The sequence below is a fragment of the Hylobates moloch genome, unplaced genomic scaffold (genome assembly GCF_009828535.3).
Source record: "Hylobates moloch isolate HMO894 unplaced genomic scaffold, HMol_V3 SCAFFOLD_19, whole genome shotgun sequence".
Classification (NCBI taxonomy): domain Eukaryota; kingdom Metazoa; phylum Chordata; class Mammalia; order Primates; family Hylobatidae; genus Hylobates; species Hylobates moloch.
The window spans coordinates 14,005,511-14,024,795 of record NW_026652294.1 but is presented as its reverse complement, the minus strand read 5'-3'; the positions used below and the strand labels follow the sequence as shown (position 1 = coordinate 14,024,795).

The window sequence follows — 19,285 nt, the reverse complement described above, 5'->3', positions numbered from 1 at the left end:
CTTGGCGTCAGCCCTTTGCAAAACTGTCCTTGGCTTCCCCAGGCAGTGCTTTATGTTCTCTTCGCACAGTCCTAGAGTGCAGCACTCGAGCTGTATTGCAATTAATTAATTTCCTGTCTGCCTCCCCCACTGGGCTGTGAGCTTCCTAGGGGCACCTGTAGTCCTAGTACCCAGCATGAGGCTTGGCATAAAACCTGGGAGAGCCTCGGTGGCTGTTGTTGAATGAAGTAGCGAATGCTCTGCTTGACGGAGAGGTCTGTGGCACTGTCATGTTTTAACTTGGTGTGTGCCCAGGTTTTCTCTCAGGTAGAGAGGACCCCTGTTCCTCTGCAGTGCTGGGGTCGGGGGTTGGTGGCCTTTGTTAGGTGGGGTTCCTGGCTGGCTGGTTGGCAGGCTGGTTGGTCAGGACTCCCTCTCCTGCTGATGTCTGGGCTCTTGTCACCAGATGGGACTGAGTATGGGCTGAGTGAAGCTGACATGGAGGCCTCCTACGCCACAGTGAAGAGCATGGCGGAACAGATAGAGGCCGATGTCATCCTTCTGCGGGAACGGCAAGAAGCTGGGGGCCGCGTGCGTGATTACCTGGTCCGGAAACGAGTAGGAGACAATGACTTCCTGGAGGTCAGGTGAGGAGGCCTCAGGACGTTTTGGGGTCCCCATTCTTCACAAAGGTTGGTGACTGAGCCTGTGGCACTCGGTGTGTCAGCTCCATCCTTTCCCCTCCCGAGGCGTGGAAAGAGTGTCCGGGTGTCTGGAGACATGGGCTCCTTGCTCTAATTCTGCACTTCCCTGTCCCTTTGGGAAGAGCATGAGAGAGGCCAGCCATGCATTCTGTGGCCATTCTCTGTGGGTGTGTTTCTTTTCCCTTCAGCCTGTGAGCCTGGAAACCAGGGTCATGGAGAAGAGCCTTTTTTTTTTTTTTTTTTTTTTTTTTTGAGACGGAGTCTCGCTCTGTCGCCCAGGTTGGAGTGCAGTGGCGCAGTCTCGGCTCACTGCAAGCTCCGCCTCCCGGGTTCACACCATTCTCCTGCCTCAGCCTCTCCGAGTAGCTGGGACTACAGGCGCCCGCCACCACGCCCGGCTAATTTTTTGTATTTTTAGTAGAGACGGGGTTTCACCGTGGTCTCGATCTCCTGACCTCGTGATCCGCCTGCCTCGGCCTCCCAAAGTGCTGGGATTACAAGCGTGAGCCACCGCGCCCGGCGAGAAGAGCCTTTTGTGCCTCTGGTAGCCTTGCGGCTTTTCCTGGCAGCACCCAGAAGCTAGTGGGAGTTAAGGGAGATAGCCGCTGTGGGAGTCTGGGCCCTTCTGATGACTCTACAGTAGCAGCTCCAGGAACCTTCCCACTGTGCTCCTTCTGCTCAAGGAGGGGATCAGGGGCAAGCCTGGACTTGCGGATCCAGTTACTGGGGTTATGATGGTTGCTCCATTTCACTCATGCACTAACTCTCACACAGATGTATGGGTTCATCTACATGCAGGGTAGCAGTGGTGGGCAACGTGGATGCCGGCAAAAGCACGCTTCTGGGGGTCCTGACACATGGGGAGCTGGACAATGGCCGAGGCTTTGCCCGCCAGAAACTCTTCCGCCACAAACATGAAATTGAATCTGGTCGCACCAGCAGTGTGGGCAACGACATTCTGGGCTTTGACAGTGAAGGCAATGTAGTGAACAAGCCTGACAGCCATGGCGGCAGTCTGGAGTGGACCAAGATTTGTGAGAAGTCCACTAAAGTCATTACCTTCATCGACTTGGCTGGTCATGAGAAGTACCTGAAAACCACCGTCTTCGGCATGACAGGCCATCTGCCTGACTTCTGCATGCTCATGGTGAGTGGGAGGCGCCCCAAGGAGGGGAGGCTTCAGCAGGGCTGCTTGGGTCTGGTTATGCGCAAGTCTGAAACTGTTCTGAGACTGAGTGGTTTGGGGCTTTGACATCGGATGAGGCTGGCAAGTTTTGCAGGGGTGCCCAGTCCTTCGAGTAATGGTCTTCTCAAGGCTTGAACCTTGATCTCTCCCTTACATTAGTCTAGGGAAGGGATCCTCTTGGTGAAAACCAGGTACCCTTGAAGACCTGTCTTATTTTTTGCAGCGGCATAGAGGAGGGTTTCTCCTGGGGCTTATTGTTACCTTCAGAAATGTTTTCTGCAGAGGATTGGGCTACTTTGAGGAGGTGACACCAGGTAGATAGTACCTTCAGAGGGGCAGGCCTGGGGAAGAAATGGAGAAGATAGCCATAGGAGGCACAGGCCACAGTCGAGAGGCCCTGAAAGGTGGCCTCCTGGAGCCTGGGAGGAGGATCGGCCAGTGCACAGCCCTTGTTGAGAGGCTCTTATGTGTCTGGTACTATGTGAGGTCTGATGATACAGCAATGAACAGGGCTGTCCAGAGGCTCCCAAAAAGCTTAGGGTCAAGCGTGATTAAATTTTTAAGCAGCTATTCCTGCTAGGAACATTAAAAACAACCAAAAAATGTTTAAGCAGCTCATCTAGTAGATTAACTGAGAAAGAAAGGGAGCAGAGGGCTCTGTGTTGGATCTCATTGCTAAGCTTGCCTTTGTGACCCACTGATCTTCCTCCCTGGACAGACAGTGGGAGTGCTGAGGGGAGCGGCAAGGCCTGTAACCGTGTGCACATCTCCACAGCTTTCACAGCAGGAGTAAGGAAGAGGGAGGGCGGGAAGGGAGAGAGTCAGAGACACACATGCCTCGAGTGTTCCCTTGGCAAGGCCTTCCCAAAACCCTTCCCCATTTCTCGATTCCTTCAGCTGCCTGTATTAATAAATGTAGTAAACATAAGCATCTGTTCATAGCAAACTTGATCAAGTTGCTGCACAAACATAGGTTCTCAAGCAAATTCTCCCTAAACTGGAGAGCAGTAAAGAGAGGCAGAGCATGCCGTGTGAACACTCGTAGGCTCTCTGCCTGAGGCTTTTGGGACCTCAGCATGCCTTCATTTCCCAGTTCCTTCAATGTTGCAAAGGGCCATGACCAGCTTCTTGACTGGGCTGAGGAAAGCTGCTTGCCAGGAAGGGATCTTAGCGGAAGATCCAGAGGGCGTATTTGGGGTAGTTGTTGGGTTGCTATTAAGAAGGGTATAGAAACTGCTTGAGAATAAGCATTTTTCCAGCTGAGCTACAGTGAGTAAGACCAATTAATGGAAATGTCTTCACCCAGGACAAAATGTGACATATATATTATCTGACTTTTTGGTTGTGATCCAAATGTTAACCTTTCTGTAGAAAACAATGAAATGTTTCATTATAGTCCCATGGCATTTGACTTCTAGGAAAAAATATTTAAAATATATAGAAAACAGCCGTAGAGCACTCTCTTCTCCAGGTTGGGAAGAGCAAAAGCAAGTCTATGTTGGGTTAGAAAGGTGGCTGATGGGCACGGGAAGACGTAGGGAAGACTGTGGAGGTGTCCTGGTGGAGGGAGAGGGAAGTGCCAGCAGGGGTGACTCATCTGGGAGCCATGGAAACCCAGTGGGCGTCTCCGTGACACACTGGAATGGATAGGGCCCTGTGTAAACACATCATGGCAGCTTTTCTTTCAAATTTTCTTCTGGTTTAGTATGGTACAAAATAGTGAAAAGTTTCCTCCCAGAGGCAACCAGTGTTTCCAGTTTCTTGTGTACCTGCCAGAGATATTTTGTACTCAGATCAGCAAATGTGTATATATTCTCTCCCTCCAATTTTAAACATTCAGAAAAGGTGAAAGAATAGTACAACGAATACCATTAACCCACCACTTAGATTTAGCAATCATTAACATTTTGCCATATTTATATGTATATATGGTTGGTACATATGTGTATATATGTTTTTTATTTATTTAAATTTTTTTTTTTTGAGATAGAGTCTTGCTCTGTCGCCCAGGCTGGAGTGCAGTTGTGTGATCTCAGCTCACTGCAGCCTCCGCCTCTTGGGTTCAAATGATTCTCCTGTCTCAGCCTCCCGAGTAGCTGGGATTACAGGCATGCGCCACCACACCCAACTAATTTTTAGTATTTTTAGTAGAGACAAGGTTTCACTATGTTGGCTAGGCTGGTCTGGAACTCCTGACCTCCAGCAATCTGCCCACCTTGGCCTCCCAAAGTGCTGAGATTATAGGCGTGAGCCACCGTACCCAGCCTGATTTAATATTTTTTAAAGACACAAAGCCTCACTCTGTTACCCGGGCTAGAGTGCGGTGGTACGACTGTAGTTCATTATAACCTCAAACTCCTGGGCTCAAGGGATCCTCCCATCTCAGCCTCTCAAGTACCTAGGACTACAGGCGTGCACAACCATGCCTGGCTAATACTAATTTTTTTAGAGATGAGATCTTGCTATGTTGCCCAGGCTGGTCTCAAAACTCTTGGCTTGAAGTAATCATCCCACCTTGGTGCCTCCCAAGGTGCTGGGATCACAGGTGTGAGCCACCGTGCCCAGCCAAGTATATATGTTTAGTTTGGTGTTTTTTTTTGTTTTGTTTTTGTTTTTGGCTGAATCACTTGAAAATAGTGGAAATGTCTTCACCCCGGACAAAGTCACAATGTAGACATTGTGACTTTTCACTGCCAAACACTTCAGCATACAGCTCCTAAAAGTAAGGCCTGTCTCCTACTGTTTTTACAATTAAGAAAATGAAGAATAGTTACCTAATATCCTCAAATATTTAGTCTGTATTTATGTTATTTCAGATGTTTCCGAAATAACTTTCAGCTGCTTTTTTTAAGCCATGAATCAGTCACCACTTATCCACAACTGCCTTTTCTTTTCTTTTTTTCTTTTTTTCGAGACGGAGTCTCGCTCTATCGCCCAGGTTGGAGTGCAGTGGTGCGATCTCAGCTCACTGCAAGCTCTGCCTCCCGGGTTCATGCCATTCTTCTGCCTCAGCCTCCCAAGTAGCTGGGAGTACAGGCGCCCGCCACGACGCCCAGCTAATTTTTTGTATTTTTAGTAGAGACGGGGTTTCACCGTGTTAGCCAGGATGGTCTCGATCTCCTGACCTCGTGATCCGCCCGCCTCGGCCTCCCAAAGTGCTAGGATTAGAGGCATGAGCCACCGCGCCTGGCCTTTATTTTCTTTGAGATGGAGTCTCACTCTGTTGCCCAGGCTAGAGTGCAGTGGCGCAATCTTGGCTCACTGCAACCTCTGCCTCCTTGGTTCAAGCGATTCTCCTGCCTCAGCCTCCTGAGTAGCTGGGATTACAGGCACCCGCCACCACGTGCAGCTAATTTTTTTGTTTGTTTGTTTGTATTTTTAGTAGAGAAGGGGTTTCACCATGTTGGCCAAGCTGGTCTCGAATTCCTGACCTCAGGTGATCCACCCACCTTGGCCTCCCAAAGTGCTGGGATGACAGGCATGAGCCACCATGCCCAGCTGACCACTCACCTCTTTTTTTTTTTTTTTTTTTTTTTTTGAGACGGAGTCTCGCTCTGTCGCCCAGGCTGGAGTGCAGTGGCGCAATCTCAGCTCACTGCAAGCTCCGCCTCCCAGGTTCACGCCTTTCTCCTGCCTCAGCCTCTCCGAGTAGCTGGGACTACAGGCGCCCGCCACCACGCCCGGCTAATTTTTTGTTTTTTAGTAGAGACGGGGTTTCACCGTGGTCTCGATCTCTTGACCTTGTGATCCGCCCGCCTCGGCCTCCCAAAGTGCTGGGATTACAAGCGTGAGCCACCGCGCCCGGCACTCATCTCTTTTTATGACAGCATTCTGTATGCAACTTACTTTTTTTTCCCCCCCTTAAAAGCATATTTTGGAGATTAGTCCATATCAGTAGATAAAAATTTCTTCCTTCTTTTGTACAGCACATTTTGTACATGTGCCCTGATTTATGTAACCAGTCCTTACGGTGATATTTGGAAACATTTATTGTTACTGGAAGGATAATAACAGTAATAACAGGTGCAATTGCTTAAACACCTAGTTCCTGCTAGTTGTGTGCTGGACGCTTCATGTGTGTTGTGACATTTAAACATCAGGTGACCCTCTGAAGTGGATCTTGTTATCTCCCCATTTTACAGATGGGGAAACTGAGGGCCAGTGATGTTAAGTTGAATCCACTTTTTGTTGTTGTTGTTTATGAGACACAGTCTCGCTCTGTCACCCAGGCTAGAGTGCAGTAGCTTGATCATGGCTCACTGCAGCCACAACCCCCCAGGCTCAAGTGATCCTCCCACCTCAGCCTCCCAAGTAGCTGAGATTACAGCGTATCCTGCCACACCCAACTAATTTTTCTTTTTTTTTTTTTGCGGTGGGGGGGAAACGGAGTTTCGCTCTTGTTGCCCAGGCTGGAGTGCAATGGCGCGATCTCGGCTCACTGCAACCTCCACCTCCCAGGTTCAAGCGATTTTCCTGCCTCAGCTTCCTGAGTAGCTGGGATTACAGGCATGTGCCACCACGCCCGGCTAATTTTGTATTTTAATAGAGACAGGGTTTCTCCATGTTGTTTGGGCTGGTCACGAACTCCCGACTTCAGGTGATCCGCCCGCCTTGACCTTCCAAAGTGTTGGGGTTACAGGAGTGAGCCACTGTGCCCGGCCTTAATTTTTGTATTTTTTTGTAGAGATGGAGGTCTTACCAGGTTGTCCAGCCTGGTCTCAAACTCCTGGCCTCACGTGATCCGCCTGCCTTGGCCTCCCAAAGTGCTGGGGTTACAGGCGTGAGCCACTGCTCCTGGCCTGGATTCACTTTGATGGCTCAGGACAGTTGTTTCCCTGACTGGTTTTATCTTTTTTATTGTTTGCAAGTCTCCTCTGATTTTGACACCCCACATCATTGAGTCAGGGGTTAAAGTGATTTTTGCCCAGCCCAGCTTTCATCCACATCTGCTTTTGAGTGCCTGTGTCCACCCAGCAGCAATCTTTTTCTCTCTCATCCTGACACTTCCTTTCTGTGTTGGGGCAGGTGGGCAGCAATGCTGGCATCGTGGGGATGACCAAAGAACACCTGGGCTTGGCACTGGCACTCAATGTACCTGTCTTTGTGGTAGTCACCAAGATTGACATGTGTCCTGCCAACATCCTGCAAGGTAAGTGAAGCCTCCAGCTAGCAGCAGCCCCTCTGACTGGGGCTGTCACCTACTCTGCCTTCAGGTGGTCTGCTACCACAGCTTTAGCCCAGAAACTTCTTTTCTTTTTTATTTTTTTATTTTACAATATGTTTATTTTTATTACATGCTCTACATTGAACACTTCAGCAAAGAAAATAATTATAATAATTTCAAAATGCAATCCCTGGATCCAATAAATATCCTTTATAATCCATTACACTGATCAATATCTAGAAATATATGTAGACAAAGTTAGCTAATGAATAAAATAAGTAAAATGACTACGTAAACTATACATTTCAAGCATGAAGGATCATGCATAATCAGTTAAGTCACTCTGCCACTTTTTAAAATAATATGATTCACATTTGCTTCAATCACATAAACATTCATTGCAGGAGTTAAATTTGATGGCTGCTAACAGTTGAAAGCTGTGATCTTTGTTAGCTTAAAAGAAAATTCAGCTTAATACAAAGACATTCAAGATGAAAATTTCAGGATTTTCATCTTGATCAGAAGCTTTCAATGTGTGTTGCTCCACTTTGTTGTAGGCAAGATTCAAGTAAGGCTAAGACAGAAGAGTGTTTCCACTGAAGACGTGATCTAAGAATTGCCTTCTACGGAGGCAAATTATGTGCTGTAGAAACTAGCTAGCCACCAAGATGTTACCAATAAAGGATTCCTTGTACTAGCAACTAACCATGTTATAAAGGCCTTAGCCAGTATTACAGAAATAAAACATTTAGAGTAATATTTATGAGTACAAGCATAATTGGTTCCTTGCCTGATAATCATCTATAAAATGATAAAAGCAGGCTTCAACTGTGTTTCTTCTCTGGGGTGAGAAGGTGCAGATACACATGGGTGATGTACTGATTTACCTTCTGAAAGTACTCTTTGAAAGCAGCTGGATTTGGCTTGATTGTAGGAGAATCCGGTGTCCAGTTTGCTGGGCAGACTTCTCCGTGGGTTTCTACATACTGGAACGCCTTCACCAAGCGGAGGGTTTCTTCCACGCTTCGGCCCACTGGGAGGTCATTGATGCTCAAGTGCTTGATGACTCCACTGGGGTCAGTTAGGAAAAGACCTCTTAGTGCAAGACCAGAACCTTCTAATAGCACACCGTAGTCTCAGGAAGTTTGCTCAAATCTGCCAAGAGTGGGATGTTCATGTGGTCCAAACCACCATTATTTCTTCGTGTATTTATCCAGGCAAGATGACTAAAGTGGGAATCCACTGAGACCACAACAACTTCACAGTTCACATCATGAAATTCCTTAGCTTTGTCACTAAAAGCAACAGTTTCTGTAGGACCATGAAGGTGAAATCCAAAGGATAGAAGAAAAGCACCAAATTATTTCCCCTTAAAGTCATCAAGGCTTAGGTCTTTGAACTCTCCATTGACAGTGGCTGTACCCTTAAAATAGGGTGCATGCTGGACGACAGCAGGTGCATGGTATGAGGAGCTGGTGCTAAAGAATTTTGCTTGACTGGAACCAGACCATGATATGTTTGTCAAGCTCGTTCTTCCGGAAGCAGCAAGCTTGAGGGCTGCAGTGGCAGAAATGCCCCAAGGAATGGCACTCACATGTCGGGCAACCGATGCTCAGAGCAGCCTTCCCACAGCAGCTACCATCTTCAGTGCATGCGGGCGAAACTTGCTTTGTCTTATACTTAGATCTTGGCCTGAATTTCCATCAGCCCAGAATCTTCTGCTGCTTCCTCCCCTATTTAGTTCTTGGTCTGAACACAGCCTAGAATTATCCTCTTCCTTGTTCCTTCTGGTTCCAAATGCAGAAATCTTGAGATCCTGAATCTGGCACCTCTTTTCAGGTGACCCCAGGCAGAAGGAGTTGGGCTCTACCAGCTAAGCTGGATATATACGGGGAAGTTTGGACAGAGAGTCTGATTACCTTTTACGACCAAAGCTTTGACACAGGGTTGCAGGACTAAGCCTTCATGCCTTTCTCCCTCACTGCTAAAGATTGTAGAAAAGTATCCCTTTGGGAAGCCTCATAGTAAGGGTCTCTGTAGACTTCTAAATGTCTAAGAGATCCTTTTTGTTGGATGAGATTTTTTTTCCAGGAAGTAGTGCATTCTGAGAACTGAAGTGTGAACTGAATTGTTTTTCTTGGGGACCCTCAAGTCTCCTGCCTACAGAAGGCAGGTCGTCTAGACACAAGAGAAATCTGCCAGGTTTCAGACGCAGAACCCTAGAAAAGAGGCCCCATCTGTGCTTTTCTTACTCTAGCAGTACCCAAAGTTTTGATCCTCCTTTTTGCTTCTCCAGGCATTGTGGCATTTAACACTGGTCCATCTATCTGTCTGTCTCCTGCTTGCATCAGTAATGAGTGGACCCATCTTGCTCTTAAAGCCTGGCCAAAGAGAAGGCTGTGTCCCCCTAATTCTGTTCCATTTCCCCCTTTAAGAAACCCTGAAGCTGTTACAGCGTCTGCTGAAGTCACCAGGCTGCCGGAAGATCCCTGTGCTGGTGCAGAGCAAAGATGATGTGATTGTCACAGCCTCCAACTTCAGCTCTGAAAGGTAACGGGTGGGGAGCGCACACTTCAGACAGGCACCCTTGCAGGCAGGACCACAGTGAATGATGGTCCTGGAATGGCTGTCAGTTTGGGCATAAGGTCTCATGAAAACACCACATCAACACCTCTTCCTATTCAGAGATCGGAGGAAATAGAAGCTTCCAATCTTAGCGCTGGGTCTCCCAAGCCAGCATTGTTGCCCAGGGGTAATATCATGTAACCCAGATTGTGAGGTGCTGGCATTCCTGAGGTTGGCATCCCGGCTGAGACTTCAGTGTCCTTATCTGTGAAATGGGAATAACATTCCCTTCCCTGTAGGGCTCCCGTGAATGTTGGAAATGAAGTATGTAGAGCACTTAATGCCCTGCCTGGCTGATGGATGGTAAATACACAGCCATTTTTGTAACTCAGTTTTTTATGCTGTTGTTCCTCAAAAGCTCACTAATCATAGATCAGTTTTGGCATTTACTCATTAATGTATTCTTTCATTCTATAAATATTTATTGGATGTTTGTTCTGTGAGACTCTTCATCTAGATGTTGAGGATTCAGAGTTGAATTGAACACAATCCTTGTCCTCAAGGTGTTCAGCTCCTTGGTGAGAGATGCTCTCTTGATAATGGTGAACTTTGCCAACTCTGCCTGTTCGCCCAGAGCTTGGTCTATAGTGCCAGGCCCAGAGCAGCCTGGCTTTTTGCCTGTGCCTCTGCCCTGATGTGATCTTCAGTACCATTAGTTGGCCAGCAGAGGGGGCACGTTTCAGACAGCCCCATTTGAGCTTGTTGATATCATTGAGTGCCTATTCTGTGCAGGCACTATTCTAGGAGCTGTGGGGAATGTATAATTCGTGATCTGAAGGATTTTAATTCAGTCACCCTGAATAGGAGCGATAGAGGCCATTTACAAGACTCTGATGAAAGATCAGATGCAGTCATGTGTAATAGAGAAAAAGCTCTCCAGGAACTCAGAGGAGTCAAGAGTGTCCACCCAGGAAGGATTTCACGGAAGAAGTGGTATTTGAGACGAGCTCTGAAGGGTGAGAGGGCCTGGTAGTTGTGTAAAAGGGAAAGAATTCAGGAAGGAAGGTCAGAGTGAGCAAATTCACAAGGGCAGAAAAGCTCCAAGGTTTTAGGAGAAGGGAAAGTTCTCTGGTGTGGCTGGAATATAGGAATTTGCGACAAGTGAATTTGCAGAGATGGCTACAAGCCCAATCAAAGGGCTGTGAGTGTTGGGAGAGGGATTTGGGGTGTCTCCTCTGCGGTGGAAAGGCAGTTAAGGATTTTAAGCAAGCATGTGTGTGTTTGAGGAAGAAGCAGTCATGAGGTTCCAAACTAGGGCAGTGGTGGAGGAGAGAGAGGAGATGACAGGTGTCAGAGACAGAACTGAGTGAGAGAAGAAGTCCTCAGAGCAGGGCTGGCCAGGAGCTTGCTAGATCGGGGCAGAGAGGTCAAGCCCTTGGAGGCAGGTGAGGGAGAGGTAGAGTCATGAACAGTGGCGTCTGCTCCTCGAGCCCTGTTGCTGCCCCTGCCCTGTGTCAGGGCAGGACCTGGCCTCCTGAGCGCCTCTCTCCTTTTTTCCTTCCTCTTCTCCCTCTGCTTAGGATGTGCCCGATATTCCAGATCTCCAATGTTACAGGCGAGAACCTAGATCTGCTGAAGATGTTCCTCAACCTCCTCTCCCCCCGCACCAGCTACAGGGAGGAGGAGCCTGCTGAGTTTCAGATTGATGACACCTACTCCGTCCCGGTGAGTGGCTTTGGGCGGGTAGCTGGGTGGGCACTTCCTACAGTGGCATCCGGGTGGGTCTGTGCTGGGGATGCACTTATGAGGCCAGGGTCTTCTCCTTGGCAGGGTGTGGGGACAGTGGTTTCGGGGACAACACTGAGAGGCCTGATCAAGCTGAATGACACACTGCTGCTGGGCCCAGACCCCCTGGGTAACTTCCTGTCCATTGCTGTCAAATCCATCCATCGCAAGCGCATGCCTGTCAAGGAGGTGCGGGGTGGCCAGACAGCATCCTTTGCGCTGAAGAAGGTGAGTAGCGATGATACTGAACGTTCCCCTCAGACTCCATCATGCTAGGCTCTTGGCCAGATGCCCTGCTCACCCACTCTAGTCCTCATCGCTGCTCTGCAAGGTCGGGATTACTGGCCTCATTTTTACAGATGAGGAAACTGAGGCTCAGAGCCCAGGGACTTGCCCAAGACACACAGCTTGTAAGTGCTAGAGCGAGGAATGCCTGCCTTCTAAGCTCTGTTCCTCCCTCTGGTGCCTGAGCAGGGTGGCCTGAGCTCGGTGGTGAGGTCAAATAAGAGTATCCCTGCTGTGCAAGGATCCTTCTACATAGGACCACTGGGATCTGCGCCACATCCTCTTCCCATTCAGCCTTCTATCTCCTGGGGTTTGGGGTGGGTTCTAGTTCAGGGGTCACCTGCCTTTACCCACCAACTAAATTAACCAGGAATAGTAGGACTTTCTTCCCCACAGTGGTCAGGTCATGCTCACCTGTTCTTCCCCCAAATGCTTGCCTGCCTTTGCTTCCTCATTCGTCCTTCATGGCCCAGCAGTTGAAGTGCTGATTCCCGCATGAAGCCTTCCTGACCCCCAGTAGTAGTGTTGAGTCTTCCCATGGAGCACTGAGGGTGCTCGTGCTGTCCACCCTAGAAGGCCTGCGGTCCAGTTGGTGAGGAAACCAGGCAGAGTTGGGGTGGTCCCTATCCCTAGAAAGACTCTTGGTCCCTGGGACCAGGGGTGAAACCAGAAGGCATAATTGTCCCTGAGGGCTGGGGCTCCCTCTTTCTTTCAGATCAAGCGCTCGTCCATCCGGAAGGGCATGGTGATGGTTTCCCCACGTTTGAATCCCCAAGCCTCCTGGGAGTTTGAGGCCGAGATTCTCGTCCTCCACCACCCCACCACAATTAGCCCGCGCTACCAGGCCATGGGTAGGTGTCTAAGGCCCTGCCAGCCCAGGAGGCCCTCGTGCTAGCTCCCCTCAGAAGGTGTTCCAGCAACCCAGGCCCCCTAGTTCCAGCTGCCACTGGGTGGTAGGCCTCCTTCCTGTTTAGTGATGCCGTTCCTTCTGTTCTATCCCTGAGCCACAGTGTTGATTCCTTCCCACAAACACTGAGGGCTGGGCTCTGAGACCCAGACCCGTCCTCAGGGACCTCACATGCAGTCCTTCAGCGAGGTCTGCTGAACGCTGCTATGTGCCCAGCGGTGTTGCTAAGGTGCTGGTAACAAAGATGAGGTAGATGGGCAAGGATCCTTCCCCGCAGAAGCCCACAGTCCAGCGAGGAGGCACATGTGCAGTGTGCTGTAATCCCAGGAACTAGGACCCTTGTCTGCACAGGGCCTGGGGGTGGGGGATGGCGGGTGGGCATTAGCTGGAGGAAAAGGTGGGAGATGGTAAGGCAGGATCAGAGCCAAGAGCAGGCTTCACAGGGGTCTGTAGCCCCAGAGATAAGCCCCCACCCTTCCACAGCTTAAGCGTATTTCATGCTTTCACTCACTGCCTCCCCTTGTCCTGAAGCCACCAGGTGGCTCCAGCCTATCCTGACCTCTGGCTCTCTTGACAGTGCACTGTGGGAGCATCAGGCAGACAGCCACCATTCTGAGCATGGACAAGGACTGTCTGCGCACTGGGGACAAGGCCACTGTACACTTCCGCTTCATCAAGACCCCTGAGTACCTGCACATAGACCAGCGGCTGGTGTTCCGGGAAGGCCGCACCAAGGCTGTCGGCACCATCACCAAGGTATGGCCAGGGCAGACCTTGCCTGCCTCCAGGAAGCACCAGGGGCCACTCCTGTTCTGTGACCCTGAGCGCAGGGCAGAGGTTTAGTCACTGCCATGGGAGAGCTGGATCCACTGAGGTGTGGCCTCGGTGCCATCTCTCTACTCCCTTAGAGGTATCCCATGGCCTCCTGTCCTGGGCAGTGGTGGTGACCATGGAGAGGAGAAGGTAGGGTTGGGGTATGAACTTCCTCCATAGAAAACTGGTGACAGAATGTCTGGGCCCAGCCAGGCTCAGTCTCCAAGGTGCTGTCACAGGTTCCTGTGGCCTCACTGGGGCCATGTCTAAGGTCTCCTCTCAGAGCAGAGGTCTGGTTGGAGTACGTGCAGGGGGTTATGGGCCTGAGTTACCTTTGGGTTTAAGCTGTTTGTGTGCCCTAGACACTTGCCCACTGCAGACTTTGCCCTCGGTCTTGGAGGGGCATTTGATAGAGGGGTTTGACCCCTGCTCCGTACAAAGGAGGTACTGGCCCCAGCCTATCTGAGGTCTTGGAATCAGTCTTCGGCTGGCCTTGCCTCCAGAAAAGGCCCCCATCCATGGTCACCCTGGGGCTACAGATGTCCTTGAAGGCCTCCATGCTCCTGGGACTGCTGAGTTTGGCCAAGGCTGCAGCAAACACTGTAATGTCCTCTGGGACTCACTGGGCTTCTTTTGTGCTTTGTATGAGATAGAACTTGGGCCACAAGGGAAGATTTCAAGTCAGTTACTTCTGGCCAAACTCCAGATGTTTCCAGCTGAGGAGACATTCACTTGGTCTCTTCGGGAGGCCTGGAGTTAACACTTGCCCTAGACTCTTGTTACGGGGGCAGCAGCAGCGTGCTGGGGCTGGAGCTGCAGCATGCTCTGAGGAGTCTCCACCAGCTTAGCAATGAGGAGAACCCAGAGCTCCACTTGCCAGGCTCTGTGCAGGCTCTGGGCTCTGGGGGCTGGACTGAGCGGGAGTGGGAGCAAGGTTCACCAATTTCTCTGCAGGAGTAGTAGCTGTAGCAGAGAACAGGATGGAGCCTTTCTGGGCTGGGCAGAGGCAGGAAGTGAGGCATGAGCCCAGGGCCATAGCAGTCCTTGGCCACTGAGTGGGGATGAGAATGCTTCTTCATCCCCACTGCCTCCTGTCACGGCCTTCCTGCCACCTGCCTTGCCCTGAACTGGCAAGATCAAGGGATCAGGAGTCCGTGGGAGAAGGGGGCTGGGGGTGGGAGGTAGCCAAGCCAGTGCCACTGGCCCGCAGCTCCAGCCTCAGCCTCTTTCCATGGCTCCCACAGCTCCTCCAGACCACCAACAACTCCCCGATGAACTCTAAGCCCCAGCAGATTAAAATGCAGTCTACGAAAAAGGGCCCCCTGACGAAACGAGATGAGGGGGGCCCGTCTGGTGGGCCAGCAGTAGGAGCACCCCCACCTGGAGATGAAGCCTCCTCTCTAGGGGCTGGGCAGCCAGCTGCGTCCAGCAATCTCCAGCCTCAGGTGAGCCCGGGCCCCTTGCGGCTTCAGCACGGTGGTGGGGGCTGTGGTTTTTACTCTGATTCGGTGAGGGTGACATGTAGGCAAGCCTCAAGCCTGGCTAGAGGGTCTCCTCAACAACTCTGGCACTGAAGTGCTCCTAAGTGTGAGGCATTTGTCTCTAGCAGCTATAAGGCAGTGCTTTCCAAATCAGGGAATACAGCCCACCTGAAACCAATTTAATTGGCCCTAACTAGTATTTGGTTTTAATGAAATAAAATAGAACAGAAATATGTCGAAGCTTCCCTTTCATCGTAAAAGTATTGCAAGTATTGCTGGTGTGAGTGTCCAAGTGATATATGTGTGCACTGCAGTCCAGCAAGTTTGAGAGACACTGCCTTAGAGGGTCCCTCCTCTGTCCCCTCCCTGACGTGCACACATCCTGAAGGGAAGGTGGCTTTGGGATGTGCCAGTGCGCCTCTTACTCGGCCTCTCCTGCCAGCTCTCTCCCGCAGGCACCCTCTCCTGGCGTGATGAAGGCCTGGTGCCCCTTGCACCCCTCTCCCCAGCATCTTTCTCCGTTGTCCCCTCATTGGAAAAGGAGGCTATGCCTGGATCTGTCTGTCCATTCTGTTATCTGTCTCCTATGGGTCTTTCCTCTGGTTCGTTCGCTTCCTTTCTCTCTCTCCTGCTCTGCTTTGTGCTTCTCTGAATGGCCGCTTCTCACACCCTCATCACGTGTGTCCTACCCACCCTGTAAGGAAGGCAGGGCAGGCACTGGCTCCATTTTAGAGACAGAGGGGAGGTGCTGCTTGCAGAGTGACCCAGTAAATTCCTGGTCAGGCTGGGGTGAGGACCACGCTGCCTGCTCACGCATCTTCCGTCCCCCTCTCCCCGCTGCTCAGCACCTCTGCTCTCTGGCCCTGCTCCTGATGGGCCAGTACTTCTCAAGCTCCTTCTCTCTCTTTCAGCTTAAGCCCAGCAGTGGAGGCCGGCGACGAGGGGGCCAGCGCCACAAGGTGAAGTCCCAGGGGGCCTGTGTGACTCCTGCCAGCGGCTGCTGAACCTTCCCCTGGCTCACCCCCACCACCCAAGGGGTCATCATCTCTGGCCACCACTCCACCAGATGGGCAGAGCAGCTATGACCGCCACCCAGCCCTCCCGCTCAGGCCACAGCCGGAGCCTCCGCATTGCCCCCACCCCCATTTTCCAGGGGGGTTGTAATTTATAAGCTGAGGAAGGTAGCCAGACTTCTGGAGGACTGACCATCTCTCACTGTCCTCCCCACCTTCTTCCTCATTCACACATTTTTTGTACATCTGGGCCCTTAGTTTTTATTCTGTTTATTATATGTCTCTGTCTCTCTCTATTGTGTGTGTGTGTGTGGTGCAGGAGTGCCACCCCCAGGGCCCTATCAGCCTCTCTTTTCTCCTCCATGGCTGCCTGCCTGCGTGTCTGTCTCTGAGAATCCTCGGGGCCGTCAGGGGATGTCAGGAGGGGAAGGAGCCGCCCTCCCTATCTTGCTGCTCCTCTTGGCACTCAGGGGCACCTTTCATGGAGCCAGACTGGGTGGAGGAGCTTCTGGGATTTGGTGTTTGCTGCTGCCAGAGTAGGAACCCCCAGTCTAGGACTTGGGCATTTTAACAGAGAGAAAGTAGTGGCTTCTCCTTTTCTCTCTCTCCTCCTTTTTCCCTTTAAGCCCAGAGATTCAGGTCTTGCCAAAAGCTCTCTGGTTGTAACCTGGAGACATGTGGAGGGGAATGGCGATGGGATTATAGGACTCTCCCCATCCCGGGCCCTGACCCTGACCCTTGCCACCAACCCAAAGACAGCTGGTGGGTTTCCCCTTGGAGACAATCCTGCGTTTGCCTGGGCTGGCCCTGGCTGCCCTCAGCTTTCGCTGATCTGCCCGGCCTGGAGCCTCCCATCACCCCGCTTCTTGTTGGGCCTCAGGCACTGGTTACCAAAAGGGGGTCTGGGTCTGCTCAGGATCATGTTTTCTAGCACCTCCTGTTGGAGGAGTGGAGGGATGTTCCCCTGAGCTAGGCTGAGACTAGAACCCTATCTTCCCCGCCACGTCACCCCTGTGGCTGCTACAGGAGCACAGTAGTGAAGGCCTGAGCTCCAGGTTTGAAAGACCCAACTGGAGTGTGGGGAGGGCAGGCAGGGGTTAGTGAAAGGACACTTCCAGGGTTAGGGCAGAGCATTTAGCCCTCTGGAAGAACCCCTGCCGGGGGTGGGGCTGTGCAGACCAGAGAAGGTGGCATGGGCCTGAACCCACCTGGACTGACTGCTACACTGAAGCCACAGATGTAGGGTAGGCTGGTGGGCGGGGGTGGTTCATTCTCTAGCCGGGGCAGACACCCAGCTGGCTGGGTCCTTCCTCAGCCTTGCCTCTTCCTGTCCCCAACCCTTTCCTTTCCTCCTGCTTGCGGACTGCTGGTCCCCTCTCCTTCCCTCCTTCCAGCTGTTTCTAGTTACCACCTACCCCTGGCCATGGACTGATCAGACCAGCATTCAAAATAAAAGTTTGTTCCAAGTTGACAGTGTGGTGCTCCCTGCCCAGCCCCTCCAGGTGGAGGTGCTGCCACGGGAACGCAGTTGCTCTGCCTGCCCTGGGGCCCCTGGCGACAGCTGGGAGCAGGGCAGTGCTGTGAGGAGCCCAGCTTCCCCAGTCAGGCAGGCATGGCTTCCATGTTCAGGCTCCCTCCACCAGCTGGTGACACGGGACAAGCTTACCAACCTTCTCTGAACTTCAGTTTTCTCATTTACAAGAGGCAAAGCCATACATCAAGGTTGTGTGGATTCAGAGAATGTGAGGCCCTGGGGTGTCCTACACACGGGAAGGGCTTGCTCAGTGAGCGGTCTGCACACCATTAGCCACCCTGCCACCTCTGTGCCCTGGGCAGGCTCGAAAGGAAAGCTGTGGCTGGGACTGCCAGGAGTCTCACACGCTCCTGTTGACATTCCCAGCAGCCGCCCCTGAGGTCGATGTTTGTTCTGTTTTTCTTTTTTCTTTTTTGAGACGGAGTCTCACTCTGTTGCCAGGCTGGAGTGCAGTGGCATGATCTCTGCTCACTGCAACCTCCACCTCCCAGGTTCAAGCGATTCTCCTGCCTCAGCCTTCTGAGTAGCTGGGATTACAGGCGCCCGCCACCACGCCCAGCTAATTTTTTGTATTTTAATAGAGACAGGGTTTCACCATGTCGGCCAGGATGGTCTCGATCTCCTGACCTCATGATCCTCCTGCCTCGGCCTCCCAAAGTGCTGGGATTACAGGTATGAGCCACCACGCTGGGCCTGTTCTGTTTTTCTAGTTAAGGGAACTGAAGCTCAGAGAGAAGTGTCACCAGCAGGTGTTCATTCCTGTGCCAGCCTTGCCCCCCGGCTTTTCCCGGGCAGGCTCCTTCGTGTCCACTGGCTCCAGCCCGGTCCTCTGTCTCTTGGCTGCTTCCCTCCTGCTCTTTGTCCCGACTCTGGCCCTGCTTACAGGGGCCACTACCTGCTGGTGCCTCCATAACAAGCCTCTGGCGTTGAGCCCCCTGGCATGGCAGGGGCTGTGGGGTCTGGGTTTCCACAAGGCTTAGCCATGGCAGAACCTCGTTTTATTTTAACTCTTTGCCCTACAAACAGCAGTACTTGCCGGAACCATTCTTGGGATTCAGGAGCTCTGGCGACTACCTTGGCCTCTGGCCCCACCCAGGAGGGTGGGGTTGGATCTGTGTAGTTGCCAGGCCCAAAGCTGCCAGCAGGGGGCTGACTGGATCCATGCTTTACTGTGTTTAATGGGGGTAACAGGGGTCCCTACAGCCCTCCCAGCTAAACATTTGGAACAAAACACCAGCCCTTTTGTAGTGGATGCAGAATAAAATTGTTAATCCAATCACCTCGAATGGCAAGGCCTGACCCTTGTGTGTGCAGCAGGTGTTTGTGGCGTCTTTCCCAGGAGTAAGGCCTATGATGGTGGGATGGGGATGGCCAGAACCCTGACTCCACAGTCAGGACTGTTCTGGCTTATCAGCCACCCTGGCACAGAGAGGGTCACAGGAATGAATGTGTCACGCACAGGGGCAGCACAGGTTTAGTTGGCTTGGGGGAAGTACCATGGAGCCGGCAGTGTGAGGGCTGTGCTGTGAGGGCCCAGCAGGATTTGAATGTACAGACGGGCAGAGGGCATGTGCCCAGCCTAGGCTCTGGGCTCTTGCCGCAGTGTGTGGCAACTTCCAGGGGCTTGTTTATTGGTGCTGCGTGGGGATGTCTCTTTTGTTTAGATGGTGCCAGAGGCAGAGCAGGTGTCAGTGAAGGGGAGTGAGCACAGGACCAGCTGTCTCCCAAGAGGCTGAGGAACTGTCCCAAGGCTTTGGGGGCTGGATTTGTGCCTCACCCAGCTCCTCTCTTGTGGCTGTCTCCACAGCCCTCCCTACTGACTGGGTTCCTGCCTTTATTTTCTCAGCCATGATGAGGAACAGCCCTGGG

At 51.7% G+C, this 19,285-nt stretch overlaps 1 protein-coding gene and 1 pseudogene across 5 annotated transcripts in view; one reads left to right on the top strand and one right to left on the bottom strand.

Annotated features, from left to right (window-relative positions):
* GTPBP1 (GTP binding protein 1) overlaps positions 1 to 18,702 on the top strand; it is a 28,523-nt gene extending 9,821 nt beyond the window's left edge. For all 5 annotated transcript variants that reach the window (XM_032139876.2, XM_032139878.2, XM_058431167.1 and 2 more), the window contains 10 exons: positions 446 to 626; positions 1,482 to 1,830; positions 6,895 to 7,018; positions 9,469 to 9,583; positions 11,179 to 11,323; positions 11,429 to 11,611; positions 12,384 to 12,519; positions 13,153 to 13,331; positions 14,633 to 14,833; positions 15,781 to 18,702. In XM_032139876.2, the coding sequence (XP_031995767.1) occupies positions 446 to 626; positions 1,482 to 1,830; positions 6,895 to 7,018; positions 9,469 to 9,583; positions 11,179 to 11,323; positions 11,429 to 11,611; positions 12,384 to 12,519; positions 13,153 to 13,331; positions 14,633 to 14,833; positions 15,781 to 15,873 (1,706 nt within the window). In that variant the 3' untranslated portion in view covers positions 15,874 to 18,702. The remainder of the gene's footprint in view (positions 1 to 445; positions 627 to 1,481; positions 1,831 to 6,894; positions 7,019 to 9,468; positions 9,584 to 11,178; positions 11,324 to 11,428; positions 11,612 to 12,383; positions 12,520 to 13,152; positions 13,332 to 14,632; positions 14,834 to 15,780) is intronic.
* On the bottom strand, positions 7,500 to 8,794 carry LOC116459397 (thioredoxin-dependent peroxide reductase, mitochondrial-like; annotated as a pseudogene).
* Positions 18,703 to 19,285: the final 583 nt, after the last annotated feature.